The sequence below is a fragment of the Gobio gobio genome, assembly GCF_949357685.1.
Source record: "Gobio gobio genome assembly, chromosome: 20".
Classification (NCBI taxonomy): domain Eukaryota; kingdom Metazoa; phylum Chordata; class Actinopteri; order Cypriniformes; family Gobionidae; genus Gobio; species Gobio gobio.
Genome location: NC_137113.1, coordinates 17,930,213 through 17,948,500, shown reverse-complemented (window position 1 = coordinate 17,948,500; position 18,288 = coordinate 17,930,213). Strand labels below are relative to the sequence as shown.

The window sequence follows — 18,288 nt, the reverse complement described above, 5'->3', positions numbered from 1 at the left end:
AGCGTGACAGGGAAGAGGAGCTTGTTGAATAATGTAGTTATTTTTGTTAGTTTTTGCACACAAAAAGTACTCTCGTCGCTTCATAACATTAAGTTTGAACCACTGGAGACACATGGACTATTTTAAAGATGTCTACCTTTCTGTGCCTTGAAAGTTGCTGTCTGAGGGGTTAGAGATCTCGGATTTCATCAAAAAAATCTTCATTTGTGTTCTGAAGATTAACGAAGGTTTTTGAAACGAATGGATGAGTAATCAATGACAGAATATTCATTTTTGGGTGAACTAACCCTAAGTAAGATTGCACAACTCTTTCAAAGCATGTTCACTGCAATGCAAATTGACTTGGTGTTGTGCAATGACGTGCGCCAGAGGAGGCGCGGCAGTCGCGCAACAGCGCGAGGCGCATCTGAAAGAGCTGTAGAAGCGGGTAGGATAACATCTCATCACATCACTTTTGAATCAGCCTGAGGAATCGGGGCTCTCTAAGTAAACCTGACTCAAACCGGTCTGGACTCGATCTGCTTCATATTAAGACAGCTGACAGGCTGGACAGTCTTCTTCACGTGTGGAGAATGGATAAGCACAAAGGTAAGTGGAATGAATGATTATGAGAAGTGATCGCCCGGAGTCTGTTTGCATGTTGTCTTGTCAAAGGAAGATTTCGTACATCCAAACAGCCCGCTGTAATCAACTTTCAACAATGTTTTCCAACCCTCACTATTTGGGATAACGAATCGTGGGAATCTGCAGAATCTCTCTCCAGAGGGATGCAACAGGAGGAAATTGAGTTTCCAGTGAAAGTTGAAGTTTGCTCTGTGCTCGTTCACTCACTCTGTGTGGTTCGCATTCTTTCTCAGTATTAGTATTCTATATTAGAGTTCTGAATGCATAAATAAACAAGCATGCGTTAGAGTCGCTCACTGGAGATTCTGTCCAGTAGCAACAATTGTTCTTCCAGGATTCCTTGGATTCCTGTGGTTTAAGCTTTTATATGCATAGGAATGCAGACCCCTAATATTTCATGACTATACTGAGATAAGACTCTTCTGTATGGGAGGAACAGCAGCTTTTGTGCAAACTGATGTTTCTGTCTGGCAATGTTCTAAATGAATAATCATCAGTTCAGCAATCATAGCTTGAGCATGTGTAATGTTAAATAACAATAATCAGGCATCAATGGTCATCTATAATGTTGTGGTGGCTATTAGTTTGACATGTCAAACATATTAGAAGCAATAGACCAAAGTTCATGGACACTGTGGAACAGGGTGTTTGGACAATAAAAACGTCTGTACCAAAACAGACAAAGGCTTTGAATTAATAATTACACTTTATGTGTTGTGCAAACTCGAGTTAGTAAAGTAGACTTTTAGTTTTAACTAAAAAAGTTGTCTTTAAGTAAAGTTGTTACTTAAAGAGTTCTTGGTATTTGCATGACACCTTCTGTATAGATTTTGATAGAATTTCACTTCACCATTCCATTCAGTAACATTAGTTTAATTTGCTATAATGGATCCATTAATGAGATATAATTCTCTTAAATATTCAGCATCTTTGCAAATTATATTATGACTAGCTGAAAACAAAGCCACATAATTGTGCTGTAATGATTGTTTCGCATTTTTATTTGTCTTAAAGAGACAGTTCTCCCAAAACTGAAAGTAATATCTCAATTTTATCATTATGTCATTCCAGCAGGCCTATTATTTTGATTTTGACAGGATGTTCACATTTTACATTTCCGTATAATGAAAGTGAATAGTGACAAGGGGCTCTCAAGTTCCAAAAATGACAAAAAAGCATCATAAAACTGCTCAACATGACTATTCTAAAAGCCTGTTCACAGGAAGATCCACAGCTATACATACAGTATATAACGATAACTAGCATCAACACACAATTCGTTTTGTTTTTTTATTAGCACACGTTGCCGTTATGTCATCAGCCGCTTTACATGCATTTACAAACAGATGGGTTCTGATTGGCTGTTAAAGTTGTTATTGTTAATCAGCTAGGAAAAAATGTTTTGAAAGTGATTCCAATGATATTGTTTCTTTGTGTCATTACCATAATAGCTGTGGTGTGGATTTCCTTATTTTCTTAGAATGAAGGCCTGTTCACACCAAGAACCATAGTCATAGAGATAACTATAACGATAATTTTATTAGGATCCATACCAACAGGTGATACTTATTACAAAACATGTTTATACAGAGCAGGATGCTTTCCGCACGAAATTGTGTATTTTCGTCACTGGTCCGTGTGTGTCTCGTCTTATCAGTAAATAGAGAAACGTTGCTCCGGCTACTACAGGTTAGTTTTCATCATGAGCGAGAATGGTTGACGGAGCACACAAAACCTGTTTAAAAAAAATAAAAAAGCAGAACAAAGGCGCTTCTGCTTGCAAAATGAGAACTGGACAGAGCTCGTAATAAAATGAGAATTAAGATTGGCTTGGTTTTTTTGGGGGATAGCGAGAACTGCAGGGTTTGAAATGTTGTAAAAGCGTTGCGGAGATGCCGTTTTTTTTTTCTCTACAGGTGAGTATGGTATTTTATTGAACAGATAAATGCCATATGTAGCTCTGTAACAGAGTTCATTGTAAAGCATTATCGATTGTGAAGGCTACATTACCCATAATCCTTTGCCCAGACTCATCATCACTCATCCTGTACCTCATTTACTCTGTCTATATAAACCATGTTCACCTTGCCAGTCACTGCAAAGTCTTGTTTTGTGTAACACTGCATTTCTACGATCGGTTTCCTCGGTTTCATGTCTCTTGGTTCTTTGGATTTCTTGACTGTTTCCCGGATTACCCGTTTGCCTCTGTCCCCTGCTTTGTTTGTTTATTTGTTTGTTTGGACTGCCTGCCTGTGTTTTGACCTTGCCTGTACTGTTGACTATGATTGTGGATTACCCTTTCATTAAAGCTGCGTTTGGATATTCAACCTTTGTCTCTCGGAGCAGTCCGTTACAAGTACACTGTAAAAAATCCAACTTATGTTTTGTATGACAAATTCAGCTTTTAAATTTTATTTAACATGAAAAAAGTTGAGATAACTAATTGACCCTAAGTTGAGAAAACTCAAAAATGTTCTGCAGCTGGTTGCCTTAAACTTTTACGTTTTCTCAACGTTTTTTTTTTTACAGTGTAGGATATCCATATTTATCCGCACAGTCATGCAGAGCCGAAGCACAACCAAAATAATGCTCTCCTGCTAAAATTTTGTGGGCCAAAATGTATATAGTGTAGTGTACCTTTTAAAGTCAGCTGTATTCTGATTGGCTGCCAATGTTTTATTGTTCATCATCTAGAAAAAAAATGTTCTGAGAGTGATTCCAATGATTTTCTCTGTGATGTTATAGTATGTTGTGGACGTCCCTATTCTCATAGAATTAGAACGATTATTAGAACTTTATAGTTCGGAAAGTAAGTGATAGCTTTGTGTGAGGAACAGACTGAAATTGATATTATTATTTTCTGAATATGTCCCTTTCTGATGTAGCTCTCAAATCTCATGCATGCAGTTAAAATATGTGCATATTCTGGGGACGTTTCAACTAAAAGTGGAAAACGTTTTGGCTGTTTATTTACATGACAGCGAACTGCGTTTTGGGAGCCTGAAAACACAAGCTTTTGAAAATGGGTTTCAAATTGCAAGTTTTTGAAAACTAATACCATTATCGTCCCCATGGAAACAACAAAAACGTGAATTTGCGAAAATATTACATATTTAGTCTATAGGCGCATAGTGTTTCTTTCTCAAAGTTAAGTCGCCAATTACTGGCCTGGCATGCATAATATAGTGTTTTTAGTTGTTTTCACAGATCCGTGTGAATGGAAATCATTACACGATAAAAGCCAAGGAAAAACTTTTCAGTTTTTAGTACTTGGCCATTTTTGACAGCCCCAGATTCTCTTGCATTGTATGGGAAGAAACTGCATCAACATTCTGGTAAACATCCCCATAACAACATGAGGGTGAGTAAATGATGACAGAATGAACTATTCCTTTAATTAGCAGGCACGTGTGACGCTTCGGTGAGACGCTTGTGCGATGGTTTAATGACAGCATTGTGTTGAAGCCTGGTAAATGTTGTCAGGAACAGCCCTGCAGTTGTTGTGGTTAGACTTCCATGAGGCCATGCCTCTTAAAGACTCTTTGTGTATTTTGTTTTTGTGAGATAAGACATACAGGGAGGGAAGGAATAGATAGAGGAAGGGAAAAGGGGATAGTGGGAGGAGGGAGATGGCATTTTGAGGAGTATCGCATAATTCCTCTCATGATAAAACACTGAGTGGGTGACATATTTTCCACTGTCATATGATGCTTTGTTTGTGTGTAGCATAACATAGTAAGCTCTGTAATGCTATTTACATGATGAGAGCTCGTGGGATTGGTTCATAGATGACATGAATGTGCATGTTTTGGGATATTGTGGTTTTGGATAAAACAGTGCTTTGAGCCTCAGAATTCACAGTAAGTATCACAAAACTGTTGATTTTGGCCTATTTGGTGTCCCTTTTACATGAAAATGCATTTGTGTGGACATTTGAGCCTGTGAATCGGAAATAAGAGGCTTAGTTCAAACTCTTGCTCCCATTCAATTGATGTGATGTAATAGCAGGGTGTGTTAAAGATGAAAGATAAACAGGTGAGAACGTCTAGAATTTCTATAAGGAAATACAAAATGAGTCAAAGCACCAAGCATCTAAATCCTATAGGTGCCCAAATAAACCCGAACAGAGTATTTAAACCTGCGCTCTTTTCTTATCCCTCCGTTTTCCTCCTTTCCCGCCTTGATTTCTCTCTTCAAAGGCAGCTCATGGAACCAGATCTCACCCTTGAGGTCCGGCATGATACCAGCATGTTTCCGGACCCACCCACGGGCTCCGCTGCCTGGGCCAGTGCTCAGAACGTGTCAGCGTTCCAGAAATTTGCTGGAGACACAGGGACGTCTCGTGCATCTTAATAAAGACAGCCTGTGCGCTGGAAGCGGCTCCAAAGGCGCCCCAGAATGAGAGATCAGCACTTTTTTTTCCAAACGGGTCCTTGAGTTCATGCCCTCATTACTCTCACTTCTGAAGAGAGTCAACAGGGAAGCAGCATGCTTATTAGTAAACGAAGAGAGCAGATCGGAGCTGAAATACGGAGAAAAAGAGCCAGGACTCAGCACTTTTCTTGGGATTGGCCTGGAATAGAATCAGGTTCCTGAAGGATAAATCCCTTTTGTTTTTTCCTTAGAGAAATACATTTTTCTTAAAATATAAACCTTCAAGACAGACATACAATGAGCTCTGAGGTTATTAAGCGATGTGTTATGTTTCTGTAGATCATGAATTGGGCAAATCCATATTGATTTATTGATTTATTTAATAATTAATTAATTAACATTTAGCAGACGCTTTTATCCAAAGCAACTTACATTGCATTCAAGGTACACATTTTACATTTTGTCAATTCTTGCTTTCCTTGGGAATCGAACCCTTGACCTTGGCATTGCTAGCGCCATGCTCTACTGTTTGAGCTACAGGAAAGGAGGAAATTAAATTATTTATAATGTCTTTAAATCAGTACTTATATTGTACTTATGTTCAATTATATCATTTGCATTGCTTTATGAGATTAATATTTAAAAGATTTTGCCCTTTCATTTAATTATTTATTTATTTAATTTATCAATTACGTCATACCAGCATTACCCTCAATTTCTAAGAAACCATGGAAACACCAAAGACGCTTTAATATATTATGTGTTTTATTAGACAGCTGAGCAACTGTTTGGATACATTCATCAACAGAAAACTAATCATTGTTATATAGCTCAACCGTTAGTCTTATTGTTTAAATCTTGTTTAAATCAAATTTTCTTCATTTTGATTTTCATGTTTTACCATGCCTAATATTGATCTAGCTTACTGGAGTGTGCAACAAGTGTCTCATAGTAGCCGCTGAGCGAACACACCGTATGTAATATGATGAAACAGTGCTGTGTTACCTCACATACACATGACTAGAAGACGTGGAAGCGGTCGTCTGTGGCATGATAAAAGCTCCACTGCTCTCGAGCCGTGTGTCACGCTCGTCTCTCATTTGCAATCGCTCCAGCGGCCTTGTTCCGCTCCAACGGCTTTCAGCCCCACCCTGCTTCATACTACAGTAACGTTAATAAATCTTTAATACAGTGGGCCCTATTTTAAAGATCTAAGCACATGGTCTAAAGTGCATAGAGACAGAGCATATTTAGGCCACGCCCACACTGGGGGGGGGGGCGCAATCCAACGCTCTCCATTGACTTTGCATTGCGTGAGGCTGCCTCCTTGTCATTTCGGACTATAACAAAAAAACAGAACAATGTCTAAAAGCTGATATGTGACAAGGTGTACAGCAAACAAGCTAAAAAACACAGAAATAAGTTTTTATAAGCTGTCGACCCAAAAAAATTTAACGTTTAAGGAGACAAAAGTGGATACAGGCAATAAGACGTGAAGCTTCAGCAGGAAGAATGTGTCAATTTTGGGATCCTGGCACTCAGTATGCCTCTGTATACCTATGTGTGCAGTAAACATTTTGTCATTGTTAAAGGTGCTCTAAGCGATGTCACACGTTTTTTAGGCCAAAACATTTTTCGTCACATACAGCAAACATCTCCTCGCTATCCGCTAGCTGCCTGTCCCCTGAACACACTGTAATAAAAAAACGCAGTCTCTGTAGTCCGACTAAGCTCCACAAACTGCAACAAAAACAAACTGGTGCAGGCTGGACCACGAAGCACAACAAACAGTGCTCCATCCAATAGCTGACAAGAATGATTTGGGGGTGGAAATCATTCTTGTCGGCTATTGGCTGGAGCACTGTTTGTTGTGCTTCGTTGTTGAAGCACAATGTTTTGGCCTAAAAAACGTGTGACATCGCCTAGAGCACCTTTAAAGTCAAATATCCAAATGTCAGTTTTATATATTATATTTCCTGACGCTGATTACGTTCCCCTACAGTGGGCGTAGTTCTCAGTGTAATATAGCATGTCGCGCTCTGTCTCAATTGCCTGTATCCACTTTTTTGTCCTTAAACGCTCGTTTTTTTGGTTAACAGCTTATAAAAACTTCTGGGTTTTTCGTTCTGGGTTGTTTAGCTTGTTTGCTGTACACCTTGTCACATATCAGCTTTTATACATTGTTCTGTTTTTTTGTTATAAGTCAAAAATGACAAGGAGGCCGCTTCACGCAATACAAGTCAATGGAGACGGTTTGATTGTTTCCCCCTCGGTGGGCGTGGTCTTCAGATTATGACGCGTGTCGCTCTGTCTGTATGGTGCAGGTGCACTTAGGGCGTGTCCAAATCCACTTTCACTAGTTTAACGACGAGAAAAATGGTCGGTCCGCCCAGCGCATGGTCTAAAAGGGTTGCCCCTATTCTCTTGAGTCATGGGTGTGTTTTGGGCATAACGTGCAATAAACCGCAGAGTCTCATTTAAAAGCCTGTTGCGCTTGCACCATGGCGGAATATAGACACCCTCAAACTGACGAGTCAGTTTAAATACATGAGTGTATTTCCACAATTGGTTAAATAAGTAGCCAATTTCATTCGTCATTACTGCAAATAGGTAATTCTGATACATGCAATGACTATCCATTATGACACGTAGGCATCTTTTTTTTTCTTTATGTACACAATAATAATCTTTTACACTGTAATTCATTTATTTTTAATATTTTAAAAAATGTGTGTGCCGCTGCGCCTGTCCCTGTGTGTAATAAGCAGAGTGTGCGCATTGTACACCCACATATAGGCGCATATCACTAACGCGCCCTTTAAATAACACAAAAAATACTTTATTTCAGTTGCCTCAAAATAGCAACGCACCAACAATGCGCCTGAACCTCGTTTTCAGACCAGAACGCCCATGGGCACACAAATGGACGTGGCGCAGGGCATAAAAATGATAACTGTGGCAGGCTGAAACTAGCAAAAAACCCGCGCCTGGCGCCACATTGTGCCGGGTGTATGACAGGGCCCATTAGCTCATCCATGCATATGATTTCTGCCCGAGTCCCGTTGGATTCTTTTCCACCGGCTGTAGAGGTGAAGACAACAACGAAATTAAGGCGTCATCAAGCTATACGCCTTTGTTTTGAATATGCGTCCTCTAGTGGCGAAAATTACATATTGTGCCTTTAAGTAATGTTGTGAATCATCTTGGAGGTGGTTTGGTTCAAGAGGAATTTCTGAAATCCCCATGGAGAAAATGAATGAGAAAAATACTTCTGGAACCAAGACTGCTGAAAAAGTGGGCAATCACTATTGCACTCAACAGACTCGCAGAGAACGGATCTGATAGTTAAACAAACACACCAAGTTTCAACTGAGTAGTAAAACTTCTCTAACTTGTAATCTGGCTACTCTCAAGTTGGCCATGATTAGAGTGTAATCTGCACAACAATGCTATCGCCATATCTGTGTTTAAGGATGGTTAATTCAGGCGTGGAGGTTGTGATTTCGAGATGGCTTGATAATTCCATGCTTATCTCTTAACAAGAGTGTCCGTTGTGTTTTGTCCTGGGTTTAGATGGTCAAGTCTGGGCTGGCCAAATAATGCAGTCGGACTGATTGTAACTGTGAGTCAGTGGTGTTTCAGATCCTCTCTTGCTCAAAGCTTTTCTGTTTGAGAGTTCTGAAAACAAAGACACATTTGTTGTTGCTTTTGTTGTTATGACTATTGCAGCACAAAATCTCGAAAGGATGTGAATGCATGTTCAGCCAGCACAATAACTGTCTAACTTGCATCAGAATTTGTGAGAAGTCAATCACAGTGAGACGCCAACTGCTGCTGGCTGTGCTGTCTTTGAAGTCTTATCTGTACAGGATTTCAACTGTATGTCTACTTTCCAAGTTAGTGTCACGTTGTTTCTGTATCGCCATTCTAATATTCCCCTCTCATGACAGTATCATGGCAAGAAAATGGTTTGAAGTTGTTCCCCTAGATTTGACCCATATTAATGTAGATAAAGATTAAACCGTGTGGACTGAGTCCCTTCAATCAGACTTGTCATCACTCATTTATCCTTCACTGAAACAATGAGGTCAGAGGCAGCGTGGCCAGGCGAAACAGAGGTGAGCCAATCAACAGCTGGGCTGGGAGAGTTACGCTAACTTGAGCACAGCTCATGGAAAATGACACTTGTTTTGCGAGAGGTCATACATGCTACAAATTAACACTTATTATTAAAATGAAATGAACATTAATGCAATGTTTATGTAACTTATACGTTATTAAGGTTAATGTATGATTTTTTTTTGTCTGACTTTCGTTTGCATTGTTGGCCACATTGTTCTTTATTCATTAACAGGATCATAAACATACTTGCATACTAAAATTAGGTAGTTTGGGAACTTTGTGCCCATTAAAAATTGCATTTTGTTGCTTCTTGTCAAAGTCTCTGAGATCTGAGGTCATCTTTACTACCATTTATATGAAAGATCTCCTCTTATGTTCACTAACACTGCATTTAAAGGGCCTGTTCTTCGTGATCCCATTTTTCAAACTTTAGTTAGTGTGTAATGTTACTGTTAGAGCATAAATAATACCTGTAAAATTATAAAGCTCAAAGTTCAATGCCAAGCGAGATATTTTATTTAACAGAAGTTCCCTTTCAAAGCCTACAGCGAACGGCCGGTTTGGACTACATCCTGGTACTTCCTGCTTTAATTACGTCAGTAGAACAGTTTGTCGACTAACCTCCGCCCACAAGAATACGCAAAAAGGGGGCGTGGTCTTGTTGCTCTCCCACGTGGAGAAGAAGTGTTGCGTTCAAGGTTGCGTTCGGTTGCGTTTGTAGAGTGTGTTTGTCGCCATGCCGTCCAGACGCTGTTATTTTCATCCAGGAGTCAAATCACCTTTGTTTGGCCTTCAGGGACACTGTACTTTGAGCGTATGCATCTCCCCGTTATGGTAAGAGGCGTGACCTTTCCGGGCAACGTGCGCTAAGCTGCTGTCGAATCACAAAACGGGAACCGCTGGCACAATCAGAACTCGTTACGTATTTCTGAAGGAGGGACTTCATAGAACGAGGAAATCTTCGAGCCGTTTTTAGGACCGTGAAAACAGCGGTATACAGATAAGTAAATTGTGTGAAAAATACTGTGTTTTTTTACACGCGAAACATGAACACATGTTATATTGCACACTGTAAACACAATCAAAGCTTCAAAAAATCAGGAAAAACGGGACCTTTAATTGATCAAAAATACAGTAACATATTTTGAGATATTACAATTTAATAAAAAAAAAGAAATTTAGGGGTCCAACCAAGCTGCAACCTCCCGCAGTTTCTCTTGAAGCCAATACGGAAGTGACATATACTGCAATTCATCGACTGGTCGCTAGGGACAGGCTCCAGAAGTGAGCAGAATCTCATTGAGCCCCATGTTAAAATGCCCAACTTTACAGCAGATTAAAACATGTTTACATCCTGGTACAAATTGTGGTTCTGGTCTATACGGCTAATTTTGCCCTTCATGACAACTGTGAGGGGGGTGAATTTTTTTATAACTCATTCCTTTACATTATATAAAGCATTAAAGTCCTGCATAATTAAGGACGTGGACATTTCGAGTGACAGGTGGATAGCCATTTATCCGCTGTCTGTTAGCCACTTCAACTCCGCCCACGTCCGGCCTTTTTGCCCATTTTCTGTTATCCGGGAGTGACGCGCGATGATGCGTGCCAAGATGGCAACGGCCATCTCGTCCATACTTCATCAGAATCCTATGGGTGACGTCACGGACACTACGTCCATATTTTTTTACAGTCTATGGGTGCAACATATTGTGGTTGATCCATTATCCATACGGACCAAGCCCCGCGGTTCGGCATGCATGTGGTGATCCGTGGATTAATTTGAAGGGATAGTTCACCCCTAATTTTTTTTATCATTTACTCACCTGCAATGGAAAGCAAAGTTACATTTGCCCCTCCCCACCAATTTTTTTTTTTTTTTTTTTTTTTTGCCTATACAATTTTTTTTTTCTTCAAATGTAATTTATTCCTGTGATGGCAAAGCAGATTTTTCAGCATCATTACTCCAGTGTCACATGATCCTTCAGAAATCATTCTAATATACCGATTTCTGATTATGATGTTAAAAACAGTTGTGCTGTTTAATATTTTTGTGGAAACCATGAAACGTTTTTATTTCAGGATTCACTTTGATGAAAGATTCCAAAGAACAGCATTTTTTGAAAAATAAATACCTTTTGTGTGTCTTTACTGTTGCTTTTGATCAATTGAATGCATCCATTTCTTTGGAAAAAATATTTCTGACACCAAACTTTGTAACGGTAGTGTATATTGGCGTGAAAGCTGACAAAATAAACTATTAACAATTAAAGCTTAGAGTATTCTCTTCCAGGAAAATGGAGCAAACATTATAGTAATGATTCATTTTGTGCGTAGGGGTGTATTTAATTTTTTGCCAATAGCAAGTAGCAAATCACTTTTTTGCTGGGCTATGATGTTAACTAACTTTAAAAAAATAGCTCAAGCCCTTTGGGACGACCTACCATGCACACAATGTCTTATTTTAATTGGAAACATATCAACACTGGCATTCCAGATGAAATTGCACTGAAAACAATAGGTTATCACTGGATTTGTTACTAAACCATTTTCCTGACAACTTTAACACTTGGTCAATGTTAATGCCTGTAAATGGAGTTAATCGTCATTTTTCAAAACATTTGCCATAGTCTTTTTCACAATTCAATGTTCATATAAGCGTTGTGTGAAAAAGCACTCCTTAGCAAAACAAATGTGCAGGTTATATATATTTATTACAGTCAAACCTAAATTTATTCAGACACCTTCAACATTTTCTCACATGATCACAGTTTATTCGCTTTAGTTTAGAATAAAATATGACTAACTCAGAGTTAAACTGTGTCAGAACAAATTCATCTTGATAATGTCAGTCAGATAACTTTGATAGAAAGCTATGTAATGAATTACAGTCAACCAATCAGCTGTCAGCTGTTAAATTTAAGTACACAATTAGATAATATCAATTTAGGTCAATCAATTACCAAACAATGCTTAATTTTGTTCAGTTCAGTGATGTAAAAGGTCGCATTGGCAATTAAAGAAAAAACACTTAAAGGGTTAGTTCACCCAAAAATGAAAATTCTGTCATTAATTACTTACCCTCATGTCGTTCGACACCTGTAAGACCTCCGTTCATCTTCAGAACACAAATGAAGATATTTTAGTTGAAATCCGATGGCTCAGAAAGGCCTCCATTGGCACAATGCACGGTACACTCTCAAGACCCATAAAAGGTACTAAAGACGTCGTTACAAAGTCCATCTCATTACAGTGGTTCTACAATAACTTTATAAAGTGACGAGAATAGTTTTTGTGCACAAAAAAAACCTAAATAACGACTTATATAGTGATGACCGATTTCAAAATAATGCATCATGAAGCTTCAAAGCGTTATGAATCAGTGAGTCGAATCATGATTTGGATCGCGTGTCAAACCGCCAAACTGCTGAAATCAGTTGACTTTGGCGATCCAAACCGCTGAATCGACTCACTGATTCATAACACTTCGAAGCTTCATGATGCCTTGTTTTGAAATCGGTCATCATGATATAAGTCGTTATTTAGGGGTTTTTTTGCGCACAAAAACTATTCTCGTCACTTTATAAAGTTATTGTAGAACCACTGTATTGAGATGGACTTTGTAACAACGTCTTTAGTACCTTTTATGGGTCTTGAGAGTGTAAAGTGCCATTGTGCCAATGGAGGCCTTTCTGAGCGATCGGATTTCAACTAAAATATCTTCATTTGTGTTCGGAAGATGAACGGAGGTCTTACGGGTGTCGAACGACATGAGGGTAAGTAATTAATGACAAAATTTTCATTTTTGGGTGAACTAACCCTTTAAGCAAAACATGGTCAGGTCAAAGTGTCTGAATAATTTTGGTCCCAAATTTTTAATCAGTTTAACTGATAGTCCACTGTATGAAGAATTTGGGGGTATAATATGTCACAGTTTACTTTATTTTGCTATCCTCACTTACATAAATGAACTATAGTGTCCTGCACCCACTAGTAAAAAATTACATCTAGCGTCTGAATCATTTTTGGTTTGACTGTGTGTATATGTAGCAATAGAAATGCTACAGCTTGAACAAGAACGTGGACATCAAAACATGCAAACTCAGAGCAAGGGTTTAAACTTTTATTTTGAAATCGCGATGAACAACAATGCGCATATTTTGAAACCTATTTATATATTCTTCTGTGTTGGAGTATGTTTATATGATTCATGTTGTAAATCTGGTGAGATGACGCATGTTGCATTCCCAGATGAATGATATACCAAAACTCACAGCATATGCAGAGATGGAGTTTTTTTAACCAAGGTGCTGAGATGCGCTCCACGCATGTAAATGATAACAGTGCAATAGACCTACTTCACAATGAAACACAAAGTGTGTCATTCCCAAATGCACATTATTGGAAACGAAACGAAACAGCACATGCAGAGATGCTGGAAGACATAACCTGCACACATGTAAATAATAAAAAGCATCATGCTTCAAAAATATATTTATTTAATTGGATATCCTGCCAAAGTGGCTAGTGGGAGTGACTGTTTTACACGCCACTGCTGAAATCCACCCACATTTGGCGGTTTGGCAGGTGTTACTGTATATTCATACAGTAAATATACATACATGTAAACAGTGTTTGGACAGGTCTATTTTTACTGTGTCTGAACTGTGTGAACATTACTGTGTCTATTTGGTTAATGTGCACAGTTATTTGGATCCGAGGTTTTTGGGTAATAGTGTGTTCTTGCAGCTTGCTGTGGAGAGTGACTCACACAAATGAACTCAGTTCCATTTAAAATGAAATAACACTGCATACAAAACTGTCACTGGCACTCCAAAACAGTTATTCATTATTATCATCTGTGCAGCAAATGTCAATCAAAGTCAAACTGCTGTGCCTGTGTTGAATAGGATTGAAGAACAACTTAAATAAATAAACCATACAGTCAAGGGACATATTTCTAAGGCCAACTGCAATCACAGCCAAGACCCATAAGTTGCACAGTAGAAGTATTTGTGAGAAAGCAGCAAACTGGGGAGGGTTTCTCAGTTTAAATCAGTTTCTTTTGTGTCTGTAGACAGTTAGAAAGGAGAAATGGGAGAGGCTGTGTGAGAAAAGTTTGTTTTATGTTAAACAGAACGACTTCAAGTCAACAAGAAATCTTATATTTTGCTTTATCATGTTCCTGCTCTTATTGTACATGATTTTATCAGTGGGCAGTTTTTTCCAATAAAAACGCTCTGTCATCTTATATTTAAATGTACTTCCTCCAATTCTGAAACCACTTCCCATTTTGGCTGATGTCACAAATCCCTCTTACTTTTGTTTTCAGTCCCTCCCCTAGAACAACCTGACTCCATTTCTCTATATATCTCCTACTTTTAAGAGTCCAATCATCATTTCAACATTATATTTTAAATTACAATTACTTTAAATTTGGGTAGATTACTTGCAAATTGTAGTCCTAAATACATTATTTAAAAAAATTGTAGTTAGTAACATGATCTATTATATTACACATTTTAGATAATATAATCTGAATACTTTTTGATGACTTTTTTGTAGCATTGGTTTGAATAGTATTATATTGAATAGTATACCATATTGATAAAAATACACGAGAAAGAAAAATTATTAGAATTTGTTGTTGTCAACAACATGAAGTGCATTAAACATTGCGTTGTCAGGCTTTTCCAAATTATGGTTTGGGAAGAAACTGCAGGGGGTTCATACATTTATGAAAATAAAAAAATTAATGAAATCATAAAAAAGTTAAATTATAACAAAATAAATATTTGAAAATAATTACAATTAAAATAAAACACAAACTAAAAAAGTATTTATAGTTACCTGACCTGTGGCAGTCTGTGTGTGTGCAGAACTTTTGAGGAAGGAAAATTTAAAAGATAAGATATTAATAATTATGGAGAATCAATTCATTCTGAAGAATTTACTGCCATTTTGTGAATATTTGATTATGTAATCCAGATGACATATAATCAGTTACTACCCGACACTGTACACCGTAAAAACAAATTTATTCAATGTTGAGAATGTACAACATGAATCCATTTTTTTGTCTTACCCTGAATCATGATGGTACACTTATAATAAGTGTTTATATTGGGACTATTTCAGACCGGTCTGGTAGGAACCGCTGCGGAGGAGCACAGTCCCTGCGTGACTTGCCATAGACATAAACAGAGAGAAGTAGCTCCGGCTGAAATGTTCTTCCGCAAGACGCATGCAGTTCTGTTTATTAACCGCTAGAGCGCAAAAAGTTACGGACTGCAGCTTTAAGCCATTTAAGTTTTGCTTACTTAATTGTATCTGTGATCTGAGAAACAGTGTACTCCCAGAGTGCATTGCGGCATACATAAATGAAGCACTTTTTAAAAGCAACCTATTTATTACTTATCTTCCTTTGAAACCACAAATAACTATGATTTCTTGTTGCATTGCTGCATCAATAGGAAGAGAATTAGGAATATCTGTCGACAGGCCGTTGAATTATTAGAAAGTAATCCACGTCTGAGTAAATTATTCCACTTATACTATGGTTACCACACCTCAAGACATTGTTTAGATGTTGTATTTCAAGACATTTGTCAGGTTTTTGACCTTAAAACGGACTAATTGCTTATGCATCTAATCGCAAGCTAATTCTAAAATGTCATTTTACAGCTAGTAACGGAGGCTTGAGCCACTGATCGCAGACTAATACAGTTATTAGAGAGAGGGAGAGATTCATTTTGCGTGTGAGAATTACATGAAGCTGTGCGTCTCTCAACAGTGTTCAGCTGCAGCATCTCTACTAATAGTGAAAGTTTATCCGCTTCAAGAACAGCGTTGTTATTACCTCGCTAGTGAGAAATGTCATGTAGCTTTTAGGTTGCTAAACTATTTTACTGATGAAATCTTCAGAGCAGAGCTGACAACACGTTTCTGTACAAGTGTGTGTCCGCAATGTATGTGTGTGTGTGTTTGAGTTGGAGAGAGAGCAGGAGAAAGAGCTTTCCATACATTATAAACTGTAATTTTGTGGTAAAAACATGGAAATAATTAGTTGTTTTTATCCTTTTGTTTACTATATGTATTTGCTTTGTCAGTGTCATTGTGGGTTTTGGTTCTTTTACTGTTGTAGGCGGGAAGGACCTTTAAAATAACCCAAATCATTTGGCAAAGTGATATGGAACTGTAATGTGGTCAAGACCTGCCTGGAACTACTTTAGCTGTGCGTTTCCCTGAAAATAATTGCACACCTTAGAATGTTTGTCAACCAAGCATTCGAGCATTCAACAGCCCTAAGTAATATAATAAATTAAAGGGATAGTTCACCCAAAAAAGAAAATTATCCCATCATTTACTCACCCTCAAGCCATAGGTGTATATGACATTCTTCTTTCAGACAAATACAATTGGAGTTATATAAAAAAAAAAGCCTGGCTAATCCAAGCATTATAATGGCAGTGAATGGCAGCCCAAAATTTGAAGCCTAAAAAGTGCATCCATCCATTATAAAAGTAATGCACACGGCTCCAGGGGGGTAAATTAAGACCTTTTGAAGCAAAGCGATGGGTTTGTGTGAGAAAAAAATCCATATTTAAAACTTTATGTATTCAAACCTTCCGTATTCAACTTACAAAGAAAGTGTAATGCCTCACGCAGCTCAAAGCGCTTACACTATGTTCAACGTCATCGTCACGCCAGATACGCCGGAAGCTAGATATTTTACTTTATAACGTGTTAAATATGGATGTTTTCTTACAAAAACCCATGGATTTGCTTCAGAAGGTCTTTATTAACCCCCCGGAGCCGTGTGGATTACTTTTATAATGGATGGATACACTCTTTTTGGGCTGCCATTCACTGCCATTATAATGCTTAGAAGAGCCAGGTCATTTTTTTTAATATAACTTTAAATTTATATAAAGAAGAATGTCATATACACAGGATGGCTTGAGGGTGAGTAAATCATGGGGTAATTTTCACTTTTGGGTGAACTATCCCTTTACGTTCCAAGTGCCGAATATAGGAAATATTCAACGTCAAAGTATGTGATGTTCTCTCAACATTTTCAGTTGTATAGTATCTGGCTACTGTTAATAGATAATCTCCACTTTTTGTTATAAGATTTACATTTTATTTTATTTCAGCTTTATTCAGTAAAGTTAAATTTAACATTAGAAACAATGGTGTGCTGTGCATGCATTGTTTTATGGAGTACTCAGGGTGTAGGCAGTAGATGACACAGCAAATGTCTCTAGAGTGTTGATTTCACCTCCATGAGATAAGATTCAGTCCCAGGGCAGTTTAGTCACGTTCAAAGGCACTGCAGTGTTTTTCAGAAGAATAGATGATGTGGTTCATAGCTGCACCCACACAGGATTTTATTTAGCTAAGACAGCTTTTACTGTAAAGATTCAGTGGCTCATGTTTAATGTGCATTATAAGCAGAGACCAGACAGATAAATCATCAGGTTCGACCTATCATATGAGGGGCTAGTAGGCTGACTTTAAATTATGCTTAGTATATTTAATACAATCTCAGAAACCTTTGAAACAAGGTTAGCCATGTTAGCATTCTTTCCATCCTGGAGTTAAAGAGGTTGTTCTTTTGTGTGTGTTGGCGGATAGACGCTGCTCTTCTCTATGGATTGTAATACAATATTAAAGTAGTCAAATGTATTTGGCCATAGGTCCCTGCAGATCTCATCCATAACTCCGTCTCTCTCAGAACTTGTGATTATAAATGGTCCAGACAAAAGAAAACATTTTGGCTCCTTTTGATAAGGAGTAATTGTAGGAAAGGGAATTTGTAATCCAGTTTTTCTGAGCAATCTGATTTTCTGTTGCCAGTGCTCCTGATTGCTTAATCTAAATAAACTGAAAAGCATAAAGCAGAGCCAGCGGGCCAGACCATAATGCAACATTCCTGGGTCGAGACATATATTAGGCCTTAAATTGGCTAATAGATGGATGTTTAAGAGCATGGGTGTGATCAACATTACACTGAAATGTGACACAGTATGTTTTAATTTGTGTAGTACAGAATTATATATAATGCAATTTTCTGAGTAATGTCATTTGAGTGTGTGCGTATATATTTGTTTAAGTAAAGATTCATTGTGGTTATTGCATTTGAGAGAAATAGGAACTAGACTATTA

At 38.0% G+C, this 18,288-nt stretch overlaps 1 protein-coding gene across 2 annotated transcripts in view; it reads left to right on the top strand.

Annotated features, from left to right (window-relative positions):
• Nucleotides 1-367: 367 nt before the first annotated feature.
• afap1l2 (actin filament associated protein 1-like 2) overlaps nucleotides 368-18,288 on the top strand; it is a 51,272-nt gene continuing 33,351 nt past the window's right edge. For both annotated transcript variants that reach the window (XM_079845470.1, XM_079845469.1), the window contains exon 1: nucleotides 368-588. In XM_079845470.1, the coding sequence (XP_079701596.1) occupies nucleotides 573-588 (16 nt within the window). In that variant the 5' untranslated portion in view covers nucleotides 368-572. The remainder of the gene's footprint in view (nucleotides 589-18,288) is intronic.